Genomic DNA, 18104 nt, shown 5'->3' with positions numbered 1-18104 from the left:
TTGAACCCACAACCTTCTGACTCAGGTGAGTGTGCTACCAACTGAGCCACGGCTGACTGTTCTCCAACAGGAAGCAAGAGAAATGAAGCAGCCAGTAAAACCAGGAAAGGATCGCTACACGAGAGAGACTTGGCCCAGAGGCTCCAGTTGCTTTCACATTGACCTTAAAGCAGTGCCTGTGCTGCAGGTTCCCGACAGGCAGGCCTATGCATCCAGCAGCAACGAAGGCCCGCTGCTCTAAACACCCAGCAAAAAAAATAAATAAAAGGCCCTCCGAGTGGCCGGCCTTAACGTATCGTTAAGTTTACACCGGTGTTGCTGTCGAGCGCGTAAACTCCGTAGGTCAAGAACCACAAGCGCAAGCACCCCTTTATGGCCAATGTGAAAGCACCGTTCACACATTTCTGTGCAGGCGCATGGGAACACCAAGTTCCCCTTCCAAGTCACATACCATCCTATTGCCTTTCCTTCATCGTCACTGGATCAAAATCCCGGAGCTTCCTCCCTAACAGCACTGTGGGAGCACCTTTTCACCACACGGACTGCAGCGGTTCAAGGCGGCGGCTCACCACCTTCTCAAGGGCAATTAAGGATGGACAATAAATGCTGGCCTTGCCAGCGACGCCCACATTCCGTGAATGAATAAATTAAAAAAAAAACGAAACACTACACGCTCACGGGAGCAATGAAACGACTGGTCCAGGAGAGTGAATTCTCACCCTGCCCTTTTGTATCAAAGGTCTTTTGCTGACTCTGTGATACTCACTTCCTTTAAATTCAGGGCGAGATTTTATTTTGTGAGGCATTCTAGTGCAAGAAATATTAAGAGCCTAATTTACCACTTCTACAAGTGCACACAACTTTTAATTTCAGTACAGAAATGAGCTGGTGTGCACAGATTAATGGGTGGAGGGAGACAACAGCAAAATCCGACAGGCATAAAATGAATCAATGCTTAAAAATGGCAATAACTTGTATCTGCAGAAGGAACTTAATTAATAGGCCTTTACTTTTACATCAGTTTAAAAAACTTGCAACTTGATTTCTCAAATTGGAAAGGTTTGATGATTCATTGGCTGCACCCAACAGCTAAAATTTACAATATAAAACATGAACTGAAATTTGAGTCGGAGACAAGACATCATTAACAGCTCCAAGGGTATCCTGTCTGTTCTGTTCATCTGCAGCGCATTAGATTGAAAGTACTACATTGGTTTAAATATTACTTTATTCAAGCCTTAATGTTTCAACTCTGGATCTGTAGCATCCCCCAAAAAATTAGTTTTGCAATCAACTACAAAGTCTCAAAAGCTTTTTTGTTAAAAAAAAAAGTTTAAAAAATCTTGTCATTTAATAGTCGGATGAATAAAAAAAGAATCTTATTTACAACAAACTTCTCACACGATAGGATGCGGATCAAGGCGGCCCCTTCAGCCCATTTGATTTATTTCTTTTAGAATATCAATCATACCATCCTTCCATCGTAGCTTCCCACTATTTCCATTAGCCGAGCTTCAATCACTCAAGAAATATTTCCTAGTGTCTGGCGCGAACTTGCCCCCATAACCTTGAATTAATGCCCTCTTGTCATGCTATCCAGATTTTGTTTTCTTTCCCATTGAAGTAACCCTAACCCCGCCCCCCCATTCCCCCCCCCCCCCTCTTGCACATCTCTTTTCGGCTAGATTAACATTGACAGACGTAGCACCACTAACTGAATTTTAATAAAACAACAGACTAAAACTCAAGTGGCAAGAACAGTCAGTCAGGGGTACAATTCACAAATGATAAACACATTTAACTGGTAGCTGGGCGACACGGATTGGTTTCAACACCAGCAATGAATCTGCTCTTTGCACATTCCCTTATTGTTCCATTCGCCCACCCCATTTCCCAAATGAGCCAACGAGACAGTCGACACTTGAACGACATCTAAAAAGAAAATTCTGGAATGTATGGAAACACGCAGTGACGCATAACATCACGTGTAGTAAGGTGACTGCAGTAACTAGTGTGGTGCCCATGCAGAAGATGTGTCGGGGTAGAGGGTGACAATGAGTTAGAAACAAATAAAGGACACCTATTGGATGAGGCGGTTATGTCCATTATCTGGATCATTTATCTATGCTTTGTACACTGCACAGTGTAGTCCCCGCCACACTATAAATCTACAATAATCTGTGTCCTGCCCATTAAAATTAAGACAGCGCACTGGGAGTAAATCCAATTTACATTCTGTAATCTTCCTATGTTATATAGCATTAGAATTTTCCATTATGATTTTGACGCATTTCTCCATACTGGATTAAATCGATCAGCGAGCTGGGTCTAACACGGAGTGGTGCGTGGGGCACTGTTACTACTCTTTTCACCCAGTACAGGTAATGAAATTAGGCGCGGAGAGGAAAAGTTCACAATGAAACTATTGGCTCCCGGGAGTCGAGCACTCTGCCATTCTTGATTAGACATCACGTTGACTTCTGCCGATAATGAAGCGTCAGGTCCCCTCCACTCTTCCAGATGAAGTGCTTCACTGTCCGGAGGTCCATGTTTGGATCAAGAACCTGTGTGGGGTTAAGATCGAAAGGGTGAGAATCAAAATATATGATGATGCTACTACATAATCACCAAGTACATCACAAGCACCAGAACTGGGGGTAAGGTGATCAAATGGGGATCACCTGGGTTCTTCAGTCCTTCATTGTATGTTCATAACGGTTCACTGACTCCCAGGCCACTTGCAATTTCTGTGGTCTGGAGGAGTCCGTGTTCCAGGTTTAGGTACATTGTGTCAGGTTGCAGCCCCTTTCCTATTATTTGAAGGGGCTGCTCCTCAAGTTCTGGCTGCACTTCAGTCCCATACTCCTGATCTTTGGGCACCCTGTGCGGAGGGGAGCGGGTAGGTCGGAAGGCCTCCTCGTAGGACTGCTCCTGGGCATGGCCAAGGGGGCCATGAACAGGTCCAGGCAGCGGGCGGTCGTTCAGCCCGACTGCCTGCCTCTCTTCCGTGGTTACATCCGAGCCAGGGTGTCCCTGGAGATGGAGCACGCGGTGTCCACCGGTACGCTCGCGGCCTTCCGTGAGAGGTGGGCGCCGGAGGAACTGGAGTGCATCATAACCCCTGGCAACCAAATTTTGATTTGATGTATGTTCCTTGTTAAAAGTTAATTGGTTTAATTGTCGGTTTTAGTGCCCCCCATTAATAAGGGGGCACCTGATTTATGGTCCTACACAAAATAGTTGTATGCTCACAACCTCTTATGAGGAAATAATAGTACTGCTTTTATGTAGCACCCTTGCAAAATAAACATCTCAAAGCACTTTACACCATGAATTACTCTTGAGCTGTGAAGACATGCAAGCAAACATGGCAACTATTTTGTGCCAACATCCCATTAACACCAGGAGGAATGATCAATGATTCTGCCTTTTTTTGATGACAGAAGAGAGGCCAATATTCCTCTCTGAATAGGGCCCTGGGATCTTTAACTTCCATCTGATCCACAGAAGCAGGCAGATGGGAATTCTCATCCACAGGAGAGCACCTTTGACAATATAGCACTCTTTGGTTTAGGTGTTGGCTGAGGGATCATTATTGGCCAGGACACCGGGGATAACTCCCCTGCTCTTCAAATAGTGCCATGGATCTTTTATGTCCAGCCGAGAGGGCAGATGGGGTCTCGGTTTAACAACTCCCGGAAGCCAATCGTGAACTTTCCGAAAGTTGGCACCTCCGAAAGTGCAGCAGTACTGCTATGCAGCGTCAGCCTACATTATATGCTCAGGTATCTGGAGTGGGTCTCGAAACCATGACCTTCTGACTCGGAGGCAAAAGTGCTACCACTAAGTCAAGGCTGATACCTCGTAGCACCCCGACTATTGTCTTGGCTGAGATGAACTAACGGAGTACAGATTAGGGATCAAGCTAACCTGATCTTGACAAAGTAGTTCAATCTTCTCCTCTGCCAGCACCGCAATATCTTCTTCTTTGTCCTGCTCTCCGGGTTTCTCATTGTTTGAGGAGCTGGTCGTTTGCGATTCGTTGTCTAGGTTGATGATCTTCTCGTAAACATGCTCCATCACTTTTCGAACCTGCAGCATGTCACTGGCTGACAAACGATCTCTGGAAAATGGTTAGAAGTTGGTAAGGAGATTCAGTAAGCACGACTGCAGTGTGGTGCTCTGAATGCTGTTGGGAGGCAGAGCTCTACATATTAAGCAATCAAGTGAAGCGACAAAAAGGTCACAGGTGCTGGAAATCAAATAAAAAACACACTGAATTCACAGCAGGCCAGTCAGCATCTTAGAAAGAGAAACATTGAATATTTTATGCCTCCGCCCCAACAACAGACCCCCAATCAAAACTTTTAACCCACTTTTTAAATTTCAGATGCTGAGGGAGCTGCTGCCATTTCAGAATTTCATTTTTATTTAACACAGAAACATAGAAAGTAGGTGCAGGAGTAGGCCATTCGGCCCTTCGAGACTGCACCACCATTCAATATGATCATGGCTGATCATGCAACTTCAGTACCCCATTCCTGCTTTCTCTCCATACCCCCTGATCCCTTTGGCCATAAGGGCCACATCTAACTCCCTCTTGAATATATCTAACGAACTGGCCTCAAGAACTTTCTGTGGTAGAGAATTCCACAGGTTCACAATTCTCTGAGTGAAGAAGTTTCTCTTCATCTCGGTCCTAATTGGCTTACCCCTTATCCTTAGATTGTGACCCCTGGTTCTGGACTTTCCCAACATCGGGAACATTCTTCCTGCATCTAACCTGTCCAGTCCCGTCAGAATGTTAAGTTTCTATGAGATCCCCTCGCATCCTTCTAAACTCCAATGAATACAGGCCCAGTCGATCCAGTCTTGCTTCATATGTCAGTCCTGCCATCCCGGGAATCAGTCTGGTGAACCTTCGCTGCACTCCCTCAATAGCAAGAATGTCCTTCCTCAGATTAGGAGACCAAAACTGTACACAATATTCAAGGTGAGGCCTCACCAAGGCCCTGTACAACTGCAGTAAGACTTCCCTGCTCCTATACTCAAATCCTCTCTCTATGAAGGCCAACATGCCATTTGCTTTCTTCACCGCCTGCTGTACCTGTATGCCAACTTCCAATGACTGATGTACCATGACACCCAGGTGTCTTGCACCTCCCCTATCTGTCACCATTCAGATAATATTCTACCTCCCTCTTTTTACCACCAAAGTGGATAACCTCACATTTATCTACATTATACTACATCTGCCAGTTTTTTTTTTAAACTGTCACATTTATGTCTTAAGATTGATGGTGTGTTTAACAGCTGTATTCATTTCTGACATCAAACAAAATATGGAACAATATTTATTTACAGCAATGCAGAACAAACACTCATCACAGTCACTCTCGTTTACAGCGCACAGCAGCGGCAGAGGAAGTAGATTGTCGGCAGCTGGGAAGGGGCAATAAACTATGCCTTGCCAGCGTGGCTCACAGCTAGGGAAGAAATAAAGCCAAGATGCCACGAAGCTGCAGAGAAATACAGAATCAAGTTGGCCAAAGGTTCATAATTCAGGTCAGGATTATTAGAAGCTTTCAGATTAAACTGATCCATTTGCAAATCTCAAACTACACCACTGGTTTTGAAATTCAAATCAAACGAACAACACAGACATAAACCTGATTGTATTTATAAATTGCTGCTGCTCTTTCCAGGTGGAACTTGGCAAAGCACTGCTTGTATTTTGTGAGCTGAGCACAAGAAGCCGATTATTGAGAACATTTTGTTCTTGGGATCAGGATTACATTTACGCGAGAAATGTTATAAGCACAGGAGTGCATAGGTGCTGCTTTGGGTCGCTGGAATCAGAATTAGCAGTTTGGGTTTACTTACAACAGTTGCAGATATATCGGAGTTAATATTTATTGGCCGTTATAAGCCCGTTACCTGGATTTAATTTATACATGATTGACTCTTAATCTCCTCTGATGTGCCCTAGCAAGCCATTCAGTTGTTAAAACAGCCAGTAGTTCAAGCAGAAGGCTTAACCGCCTTCTCGCGGCAACTAAGATTGGGCAATAAATGTGGTTTTGCCGGCAATGTCCGCTTCCCCAAGAACAACATTTAAAAAAAAATTTAATTTATATTAGAGCGGGTTCAGAAAAATAAAATCCTCACAGAGGGCTGTGAGAATGTGAAAGGTACTAGCCCAGCTAGCCGTGGGTACAGGACTTACTGAGATGTTTAAAAGGGTGATAGATATTTACTTGGGAAGGAACGCATAGTAGAAAAGGAGGACAATTAGAATTAAACAAGGGGCCACCATGGCTAACAAAACACTGAAGCAGGTGTGACGAGCCGAATGGCCTGCTCCAGTTCCCACACTCCGAAAACTGGCCCTTTGAAGGCCTGAAAAGGCTTCTTATAAATGAAAGCAGACTGCAATAGCATATGCTGAAGTAGTCAAAAACTGGACCAGTACAATAATAGGAACACACTAAAGGGAGGTGGTCATTGAGCTTGTTCGCCATTCAATGAGATCGTGGCTGATCTGCGACCTAACTCCATATACCCGCCTTCGGCCCATATCCCTTAATACCTTTGGTTAACAAAAATCTATCAATCTCAGATTTAAAATTGATCTAGCATCAACTGCCATTTGCAGAAGGGAGTTATAAATTCTACCAACCCTTTGGGCCCAAGTTTCCACATGATTTGCACCTGATTTTTTTAGGAGCAACTGGTGGAGAACGGACTATCTTAGAATTCTCAATTCTCCACATTTTTTTTTCTGCAGTTCTAGTCAGGTAGAACAGTTCTACTTTGGAACAGAATTTTTTCTTCAAAAGGGGGCGTGTCCGGCCACTGACGCCTGATTTGAAAGTTTCCACAGTGAAAATGTACTCCAAACTAAAGTAGAATGGAGCAAGTGAAGATTTTTGTAGAACTGAAAAAACCTGTTCTACACATTAAAAAATCAGGCGCAGGTTACAAATCAGGCGTCCAGAACGAGGTGGGGGGGGGGGAAAAGGGAACTCATTAAATTCTACAATCAATCCTTATTTATACTTATACAAATAAATCCAACCTGAAATATCATTTATAAGCAAAGAAAAGATTAAATAAACCATCTTCCTACCTGTGTAAAAGTGCTTCAGCCAGGAAGAATGGTGCAGCAAGCCGTACAAAACGAGGGAGCCGACCGAACGCGGGCGGGGGGGGAGGAGGGAGTCGACCGAACGCGGCGGGGGGGGGGGGGGGAAAAGAGAAGGGAGCCAACGAACGCGAGGGGGGGGGGGGGGGGGGGAGGGAGCCGACGAACGCGGGAGGGAGAGAGCCGACCGAACGCGGGCGGGCAGGCGGGAGCCAACCGAACGCCGGGGGGGCGGGAATGGAGCCGTTCCAGACGGCTGGCAGGAAAGAGAAAAGGCTGCAGGAAGCCTCAGAAATTGAGGAGCCATTTCCCGACGGCAAAAGGGGGAGGTCGTCAGGAAACGGCTGCCTCAACTTTGAGGCTTCCTGCACCCTTCTCACTGCTACAAGAAGCCTCTGTGCTGATGGCAATGTACTTATTAAAAAATGTTCAAAAACTAAACAGCTACAAAGAACTACAAAAATGGCCGAGTGCCAATGTTTTTTTCACACTGAGCATGCGCGAACGCTCCAACGAGCACGTGCAGCGGTGCCGGTAGGAAAAAAACTAATTTAAATAGTACCCGCCCCCTCCCACTTACAAAATCGGCGCGAGTGTAGACTCCGCCCCCCCTGGGCGCCGCGCCAAGCAGACAAGGAGCTGCAGAACGCTCCAGAATCGCTCGTTTTTTTTCCGGCGCCGTTTTAGGCGCGAAAAACGGGCGCCCAGCTCGGAGGGGCGCCTGTTTTTTATCATGTGGAAACTTGGGCCCTTTGTGTGTAGAAGTGTTTCCTAATTTCAACTCCTGAAAGGTCTGGCTCGAATTTTTAGACTATGCCCACATAGACTCCCCAGCCAGCAGAGATAACTTATCTCTATCTACCCTATCTGTTCCCTAAATAACTTGAAAATTCGATCAGATTACCCCTTAACCGTTTAAATTCTAGGGGATACGACCCTAATTTGTGTAATCTCTCCTTGTAATTTAACCCTTGAAGTCCAGGTAGTATTCTGGCAAACCTACACTTCACTCCTTCCAAGGCCAATATATTGGGGAAAAAAAACAGTAAAAGGGAATATTATTTGAATGGGGAGAAATTACAACATGCTGCGGTGCAGAGGGACCTGGGGGTCCTTGTGCATGAATCCCAAAAAGTTAGTTTGCAGGTGCAGCAGTAATCAGGAAGGCGAATGGAATGTTGGCCTTCATTGCGAGAGGGATGGAGTACAAAAGCAGGGAGGTCCTTCTGCAACTGTATAGGGTATTGGTAAGGCCGCACCTGGAGTACTGCGTGCAGTTTTGGTCACCTTACTTAAGGAAGGATATACTGGCTTTGGAGGGGGTACAGAGACGATTCACTAGGCTGATTCCGGAGATGAGGGGGTTACCTTATGATGATAGATTGAGTAGACTGGGTCTTTACTCGGAGTTCAGAAGGATGAGGGGTGATCTTATAGAAACATTTACAATAATGAAAGGGATAGACAAGATAGAGGCAGAGAGGTTGTTTCCACTGGTCGGGGAGACTAGAACTAGGGGGCACAGCCTCAAAATACGGGGGAGCCAATTTAAAACCGAGTTGAGAAGGAATTTCTTCTCCCAGAGAGTTGTGAATCTGTGGAATTCTCTGCCCAAGGAAGCAGTTGAGGCTAGCTCATTGAATGTATTCAAATCACAGATATATAGATTTTTAACCAATAGGGAATTAAGGATTACGGGGAGCGGGCGGGTAAGTGGAGCTGAGTCCACGGCCAGATCAGCCATGATCTTATTGAATGGCGGAGCAGGCTCGAGGGGCTAGATGGCCTACTCCTGTTCCTAATTCTTATGTTCTTATTCTTCTTGAGGTGTGGTGCCCAGAACTGCTCACAGTACTCCAGGTGTGGTCTAACACCAGGGCTTTGTATAGCTGCAGCATAACTTCTACTCCCTTGTATTCTAGTCCTCTAGATATAAAGGCCCGTTATCCATTAGCCTTTTTGATTATTTTCTGTACCTGTTCATGACATTTTATTGAACTATGTACTTGGATCCCTCATTTGATATTAACTGGTGACAGTAGTCACCATTAGAGACAGAAGGTCAGTATAGCTCATCATGCCAGTCTGTGTTCTGGAGTAGAAGCTTGACTCCTCCAGATAACCTGGTTGAGAATGGGACTTTCTTACGACACAATGCTATGCAACTGGGGTGCTGATTTCGTCTTCAGATACATTTTCAATCATACAGGCGAATGGCCGCAAAGATGTACAATAGGTTTAATAACCTTTTTCTTGCCTCTCATTTCTAGCTTTTACAGCGGTAGCACTTGTGAGTTGCACAAACTCCATGTACTACCAGCACAGCCACCAGGCAGTGATGTTTTGTGAAATAAATAGATTTTATAAAACATCAGAAATACAAAAACTCCACAATCATACAGGTCTTTACAGGGATGATTGAGAATCAAGACATATTAATAGTCTGATTTTGTTTTAAAGGGCGCTCAGGGAAGAAAGTTAGTGGCCCTTAAAATGGGAGATCACAGGGTGTTGGTGATGGGAAACAGAGCCCATGAGAGAATGGCCTTCTGGACTCAACATAGAGTTCAACAATTTCAGAGCATAACCTCTGGCCATCTTTGGCTCCCTTTCTACACACTTACACCACCCCCCCCCACCCCCTCATCTTATGTTTTTTTTCCCTCTTTGTCTCTAATGGCAGCTGGTCATTACTCTGCCATTCACACTCTATCCAGATTAACCTTTTTCTAACTTCTGTCATTACCATTTCAATTCAGTCCATCATCCCTTTTGTTTCTCTAATCTCTCCTTCCTTCCACCCTATAACAGACCTTCCCTTTTATTCTTTCTTCCCCTTTCAGTGCTTAAGAATGTGTTCTTTTCGAACATTCAGCAGTTCTAACGAAGGGTCGTCAACCCAAAACGTTAACTCTGTTTTTCTCTCCACAGATGCTGCCTGACCCGCTGAGATTTTCAGCAATCTCTGTTTTTATTCCATGAGAGAATGGTCATCCATGGACTCGGGATGGAGCATGACTGATGGCGATGTCTCGCTCCAGAAAGTCCTTTCTAACCAAGGATTCTCCAAGGCTTCAAAAACACTGTTTGCCAGGATCTTTTGAAGACACTGAACTACCTGCTGATAGCAGCACAGAGTAGCACCAGAGCAATGCAAAGCATGACGACAATGAACACTTTTAAAGGAAAAACTGTCAGGTAATCTTTTGTAAGCAGTTCCCCCCCCCGCAATTACTTTATAATAGTAGCATTAGGTAGTCCCTTGTATCAAGGATGACCCACTTCCACACCAAAAAGGGATGAGTTCACAGGTGTTTCAATGAAGGACCTGATATTCCAGGTCCCGAACTATATCTTGAAGGGTGGAAGATGCCTGTGCATGGATTCTTTTAACGTGGGGTGTCCGTTGCACACCAGCATGGGCTCGATAGAGACAGAACTAAGTCTTGATGCAGTGGCAAGGGACTGGAGACCAAGCTCTGCTGCATGGACCTAGTGCGCACACATACTCCTACTGTCCATAGATCACAGTGTGGGCTGGCCCGTGTTGCCCCTGGGCCCTTGCCTCCTCTGGGCCCCGAACCCTCGCCTCTTCTGGGCCCCGAACCCTCGCCTCTCCTCCGCCCCGATCCAAAGTGAATTGATGTCCTGAATTACTTTATAATAGTCACATTAAACACTGAAAGACTAAATAAAATAGGATCGAGTTCAGCAGGTCGTTATACAACACCAGATTTCCAATCAGTGTAGTATTACTTTTCAAAACGCAGCCCTTTGATACCTTAAACACAATGCTCACTGCGCGAACCCAACAGTCTTAAACCGCATTTGCACATTCTCTCTGATCTAACTGAGGTCCAAAGAACAAAAGATCCAAAGATGTAGAGGAAACAAAAAACAGGTAGTTGTTCTCCGCTCTAAAGCTGGGGCAAATTATCTGCTTCGGGGAAATGAATATCATTCTGAAGAGCTCTTTAAGTCTACTTACTTCTTAAGCGTCTTTGCTCCTGAAGAAGAATGGGGCTGGAGGTAGAACGGGATTTTGTTGAACTTGGGCATGTTTTTCTGCAAAGGAAGAGCAAGAAAAATAAGAGTGGCGTAGAAAGTCCACACCATAATAAGCACAAGGAAATCTGGAGCAAGAAACTAAAAGTAAACAAAGCAGTCAGACATGCCATAAGAATTATTTACTGGACCGCGTGTGTTTAACAAGTTGTATTCCTCTATTGTTGGTGATTCCCGTTCAAAATCAGCACAACCTGATTTTCCATCATATTATCTTGGCTGCTGTGCAAGAGACTCTGCATCATTCTATTTTTAAAATGAGAAATAAAAGCATGACACCATCTCAGGCAACAGGTTTTTAAAAATTAATGAATGAAATGGGGGTGGAGGGGGGGGAAAAGAAAAAAAGCAAAGGTTGCACAAGACCAGAAATGTACAGAATTCTGGTTACCTAAATTACAGGAAGGATGTTACTGCCTTTGAGAGGGAACCGAGGCGAGGAACCATGATGATGCCAGGTACCAGAGACACAAGGAACTAGGAAAAGTTAAACAGTAAAATTGGGTTCAATCTCCTTGCAAAAGAGACGGCTTTGAGGTGACGATCAATTGAAGGTTGAGATGATGACAGTTAATCTTGGCAAAGGGTTGACGATGGCACATGGCACACTAGTGCACATGGCACTCTCCTGCCCCCTACAGGTAAGGCAGTCAAATACTGAACAATACAGACCAAGATGATGCCAGGTTTGACTCCCCAATCTAAGTTGAGTTAGTGGAGCTCCGCTTAAGCAGCATCTGCAATATTGCAATTTGCCTCTGTACGAACTGGCAAAAAAGTGCAATAACTGTTGAAAGTTGGCATGCAGGTACAGCAGGCGGTGAAGAAGGCAAATGGTATGTTGGCCTTCATAGCTAGGGGATTTGAGTATAGGAGCAGGGAGGTCTTACTACAGTTGTACAGGGCCTTGGCGAGTCCTCACTTGGAATATTGTGTTCAGTTTTGATCTCCCAATCTGAGGAAGGACGTTCTTGCTATTGAGGGAGTGCAGCGAAGGTTGACCAGACTGATTCCAGGGATGGCTGGACTGACATGAGGAGAGACTGGATCAACTGGGCCTTTATTCACTGGCGTTTAGAAGGATGAGAGGGGATCTCATAGAAACATATAAGATTCTGACGGGACTGGACAGGTTAGATGCGGGAAGAATGTTCCTGATGTTGGGGAAGTCCAGAACCAGGGGACATAGTCTTACGATAAGGGGTAAGCCATTTAGGACTGAGGTAAGGAGAAACTTCTTCACTCAGAGTTGTTAACCTGTGGAATTCCCTGCCGCAGAGAGTTGTTGATGCCAGTTCATTGGATATATTCAAGAGGGAGTTAGATATGGCCCTTACGTCTAAAGAGATCAAGGGGTATGGAGAGAAAGCAGGAAAGGGGTACTGAGGGAATGATCAGCCATGATCTTATTGAATGGCGGTGCAGGCTCGAAGGGCCAAATGGCCTACTCCTGCATCTATTTTCTATGTTTCTATGTTAAACCCCCCCAAGTCAGCTAGTATCGCTGGTTGTGATTGCTTTAAGAACTTAAGAAATAGGAGGTTTAGCCCATACGGCCCCTCGAGCCTGCACCGCCATTCAATAAGATCATGGCTGATCATCAACCTCAACACTTTCCCGCCCGATCTCCATATCCCTCGATTCCCCTAGACTATCTATCTCAGCCTTAAATATATTCAAAGACGCAGCATCCACAGCCCTCTGGGGCAGAAAATTCCAAAGATTCACAACCCTCTCAATGAAGCAATTCCTCCTCATCTCTGTCTTAAATGGCCTGCCCCTTATCTTGAGACTGTGGCCCCTAGTTCTAGACTCTCCAGCCAGGGGAAACAACCTCTCAGCGTCAATCCCCTGCAGAATCTTGTATGTTTCAATGAGGTCACCTCTCATTCTTCTAAACCCCAGAGAGTATAGGCCCATTCTACACAATCTATCATAAGACAGCCCTCTCATCCCAGAAATCAATCTCGTGAACCTTTGTTGCACCGCCTCCAAGGCAAGTATATCCTTCCTTGGATAAGGAGACCAAAACTATACACAGTACTCCAGGTGTGGTCTCAGTAACCCCCGCCAGAATGCATATGAACATAAGGCAAGGACAGGATCTAGTTGGGCTGTGATGCCTTCCACCGTCAAAAGCCTAGCATGAAGAACTAGCCCAGCCACCAGGGCTGTGTGTGTCATGGAACCAGCGAACTTGCAAAAAGCCTGAATTCCATCGAGAGCCTTTCCATGATCCTGAAAATCTGTGCGTTTTAACAGGACGCTCCTTTAAAAGCTGTGATGTGAATTATTTTTTTTGGAAGACTTTTTTTTACACCCACGGTAACTAAACAAAATAGCTTTTACTGTTTATACAACCCAAGGGAACCTTCATTCAGATTCTGGGCTCCAATTTCTTGTCGTGTGCTCAGCAGTACTGCTACTGAACGCTTGATGAATTTGGAATGAATCACTTTTTGCGGCTGGCTGCTAGTTTAATAAGGCATCACTAAACAATGAATTGTAGTGAAACGGTTTTGAATGTGCTGCATCACTTAGTCGGTTATGTGCTGGTGGGCGAATTGAATCGGGTAAGGTACTTACGTCTACAGTGATGTCGATAACCCATTGAGGCACAGTTTCATTCAGAAGCATGGATTCAGTTTCACCCCCTGCATCCCGACACAGAAGTCTGCAAAGAAGGATTTAATAAAATGCTACTGTCTTTGCTCAATGAAGAGACAAAAGGGGAAAAAGAACACATGTGGATGACCGATTTGAAACGAGAATATTCAAGAATTTGGGCAAAAAGGAAAATTAAAAAAAGGTACTGTGTAGGGGAGGACGAAAACCCCCTCATTTTACCCAGAAGGAAAAGGACTGTGGGATCAGTCTGTGCTGTGAATTGAAACCGATAACAGTTTGACCTTGGCAGAGCAGTGATTGGACGGGGGAGGACACCAGAGGGCCAATGGTGAGACAGAGTCAGCCCGAAGCATGGGGCTTTCAAGCCAATGGGAGAGCACTTGCTCGAAAACTGGGACTGACTCAGCCATTATCAGACTATTGTCTTCCCCATGTTTACACTATGGAAGGAAATTATGCAGATCTTCAGAAAACTAGGGAACCCAAAACAAACCAAGGACCTACACAATGGCTACAGGAGGCCAACCCAATTAACACCTACTCAAACCTTGAGTAGGTTAGAAAAACTGAATTGAAGGAAAATTATGCAGACCTTAGAAACCAGGGAACCCAAAACAACCCAAGGGCCTACACAATGGCTACAGGAGACCAATGCAATCAACACCCACTCAAACCTGGAGTAGGTTAACATCAGTGGAAAAAAACCCGCAATAATCTAAAACTGCTGCATTTTTCAAAATCACAAAGCCCACCAATGGGAAGAATCGATTTCAGCAGGAGAGGCGGACTGGATAATCTGGCTATAAAAAGGGGTTTCTGACGTAGTGTGGTTGGTTCCCTGCCCTCGTCATCCAACAACCACAACCAGCAAGACCCTCGACACTGAAGGAAAACCAGTGTCCGAAGACACTGAAGATAGAAGAAACAAACCACTAGACGGCAGAAGGCACAGTAGTGAGTATAACCTCTGGTCCCCAGAACTCCCAACTCAGTTAGGCCAGGAAAGGTGGGAGGTTGGGCATTGTACTGCTAAACTTGTGTAAAGATTTTCGTTGTGTCCATTTAGTGGGATTGTTTTGTTGGTGTATTGCTGTTTGTTGAAATACACCTTGTCAAATAAATTGGAAGCCTGAAGTTCCTCTTGGAATCACCTTGTCTCCGTTCTATTGTATTACATCTCCTGATCGTGAGTCTTATGTCAGAACCGTGTAAGGGAAGCTAGGAGCGCCTCGAAAACGCTCAACTGTGTGTCACAGGCTAGGGAAGAAGGGGTTAGGAGTGTTTGACACTCAGAGGTGCCTCACAGGCTAGGCATAAGCTGTGGGGACGCACGAGTCTCAAAACCCCCTTCATAAGCTGTGGACACAGTCTCTCCAGGGATGCTCTTGCAGCACTCAGGGTACCTCACAGGCCAGGCATAAGCTGTGAGGGCAGAAGCCCAGAGAGAGACACCCAAGGCACAACACTCCCTGAAAACCCCTTACAGAACATGGTGACCGCGGCAGGACATAAGCAAACAGGAGATATTAATATAACAGATGAGGTGATGAGAGGAAACTAAAATGGAGGAGAGAATTTCCTCATACATTTTTGGCAAGGTGAACCTCACCAAACCTTGGGTGCAAGCCCTCACTCGGGCAGAGCGCCCAGTGGATGCTGCTGCCCAGTGGACAGCAGGGAAGGACCACAACCGCAGGGTGGAAAAGGCCATCTGGCTTATCTGCTTCACCCGCCAAGTCCGAAAGCTCGACCAGCGGGTGAAGGACTTGGAACAGAGTCTTCAGAAATCAGAGGAGCTCTCTGCTATCCGGGCTGCGGTTGGGGACAACCTGCTGGCCGAATTAGCTGTGGAGCAGCAAGGGAAGAGGCAGTTGGAGGAGACCTTCCGAAATAGCCGGGACTATCTTCAGTGTCAGGTCACTGAGGCCAAGGGTAGTGAGGGGTCCCTCCGGGAACAGAACTCTCGGTACACCCAGAAAATTTGGGAACTAGAGAATAAATTAAAAGACGTACAGGCAGCCTATAAAGTGGCCAGTAGCAGTGAGTTTGCAGATCACTGTCCCTGCCAGGAGAGGATTAAAACTCTCACCCACGCTCTGTTCCAGGCAAAGGGGATGGTCGCCCTGATAGGACCCGGAGGGTCCACAGTGGACAAAGGAGAGTATTGGGGGGGGTAGAGGAAAATCCAAAGGCAAGAGACGCCTGACCACCTCCTGAGGCACCGGTGGTTTGTCCGGTGGGGTACCAGGAGGAGCGGGGCACGCAGGTAGTAGCATACCCAGGGCTGGGGGCAGGACCAATGTGTCCCGCTCGGCAGCAGGGATGTGAGGCTCCAGCCGAGGGTCAGTTAAAGGCTGGATCAGGCGACCAGGCACTGTCTGCTGCACCAGGTATGGTGGGACAGCCAGAGGTAGAGGGACCAGCGCAGAAAGATCCTGAACAAGGGCAGGCAGCACAAGTATGGTCCTCCACAGGCAGGTGGCCAAGGTCGGGGAGCGCTGGAGAGCGACTTTATTATTCCCCATGGAGTTCAATCACTCAGGGCCATGGTGGTCCATTTGGCTAAACTCACTCGCAGTGGGGACCCGTCTATCCACTTCATGGAGGTGATGCAGGCAGGGGAAATTAATGGGTGCGACGAGGAAGAGACAGCCAAGCTGCTGCTCTTCTCTCTGGACAGAAAATTGTACCAGGCCCTACCGGCAGAATGCCGGAGGGGACAGCGTACATTTACTGAGGTCCAGAGGGCTGTCCTTGAGGCTATGGGCTTTGATGACGACAGTCCTTTCGAACGGGTCGAAAGGACAAGACAGTTCGCAGGGGAAACCCCGCAGGCGTTTGCGGACAGGCTGTGGGTGGTATACCACGCAGCCTGTGGGGAGCTCCTCGACCGGGCAAATCTTTCCGCGGTACAGACTGGCTGCTGGCTGAGGATGCTCAAGGCCAGGGCAGAACTGTGGTTCGATTCCCGGGACCCCAACCTCACCGAGGAAGCAGTGGTCAGGCAACTGGCGCTGGTCCAACGGAATGGAGGAGGGGAGGAGGAGAAAACCTCCAAAGGTCGGGTAAATGAAGTAAAACCCAACTCGATTCCCAAAAGGGAATGGCACCAGGAGGGTGGCCGCTCGTCTGATAAGGAGGGAGTGTGCCACGGGTGCGGGAAAGCTGGCATTTTAAAAGGGATTGCAGGAGCCCAGTAAAGAGATATGGGGGGAGAAGTTCTTCAGGAGCCGCCCAGAGTGGGGGAAGTGGAGGGAGCTCCTCACCATCCCTGGACGAGATAGTAGCTGCAGTGAGGACAGCACTGGAGGGGACTGGGAAGGTAGCCACGGCAACAGGCAGGGAAGCACCAGCAACCCTGCCAGTACAGAGGCCGTGACTAGCCCAGATCCAGCCTGCATACCTGTGCCCAATAGAATACGACCCCTGGGGACGACCCTGGGTCAAGATGGAGGTTGAGGGTGTATTGGGTACATACCTTTTGGACACTGGTGCTTCCAGCACGATAGTCCATTCGGAGGACCCCGCAACCTCACCTCTATCAAACGGGGTGCCGTATCAACTAGTTGGGTTTACAGGTAATGAAAAGGCTGGGTTTTTCTCAGTCCCACTCGCAGTTCGTTTAGGAGCACTCCAAACACAATGGAAGTGCGTCCTGATGAACTGGGAGCAGGTGGGAAAAGGGATCTTCGGGGCTGATTTCATCATCGCTCGCCAGATCCTAGTAGATTTGAGGAATCACTGTCTATGGGGCACAGTGGGCACGGGAACAGAGGGGAGAAGTCATGGTTATTGATAAGAAACAGGGAAAAGTGACTCTGTGTACAATGAAGCCAAAAGGGGGTTACGACCTGGAGGTTCTGGTCGGTAACACCCCGGCCAAGTACCGGGCCGATGTGCAAGCAAATCTTGCAGCATTTGCCACCCATAAACACGACTGTGGGAGAGTCACAGGAGTGGAGGTTAGAATAGATGGGGATCCCATGTCCCGCCCGCAAAAGCAGTATGGCTTTCCCAGAGAGGCAGAAGCAGACTTGGAGACAGCTTTAAGCTCGCTTGTCGAGCAGGGTGTTTTGAGTCCCATAGCCACCCATGTCAACTCCCCGCTTTGGCCGGTTAGGAAACCGGACAATTCTTGGAGGGCTACGGTGGATTATAGGGTGCTCAATAAAAACATCCCAGCTTGTGCTCCCACAGTAGCGGCGGTTGCGGATCTGATAGGGGAAATCCCTGCGTCCGCAACCACGTTCACAGTGTTGGACATATC

At 46.8% G+C, this 18104-nt stretch overlaps 1 protein-coding gene across 2 annotated transcripts in view; it reads right to left on the bottom strand.

Moving 5' to 3' along the window:
* Positions 1–1705: 1705 nt before the first annotated feature.
* The window catches only part of LOC139264718 (WD repeat-containing protein 48), a 116118-nt gene continuing 99719 nt past the window's right edge, over positions 1706–18104 (bottom strand). For both annotated transcript variants that reach the window (XM_070881671.1, XM_070881670.1), the window contains exons 16-19: positions 13796–13883; positions 11133–11209; positions 3931–4123; positions 1706–2564 (exon numbers count right to left, since the gene is read on the bottom strand). In XM_070881671.1, coding sequence (XP_070737772.1) covers positions 2469–2564; positions 3931–4123; positions 11133–11209; positions 13796–13883 — 454 coding nt within the window. In that variant the 3' untranslated portion in view covers positions 1706–2468. The remainder of the gene's footprint in view (positions 2565–3930; positions 4124–11132; positions 11210–13795; positions 13884–18104) is intronic.

Source organism: Pristiophorus japonicus, chromosome 5 (assembly GCF_044704955.1).
Source record: "Pristiophorus japonicus isolate sPriJap1 chromosome 5, sPriJap1.hap1, whole genome shotgun sequence".
Lineage (NCBI taxonomy): Eukaryota > Metazoa > Chordata > Chondrichthyes > Pristiophoridae > Pristiophorus > Pristiophorus japonicus.
This window is presented reverse-complemented; position numbering and strand designations above follow the sequence as displayed.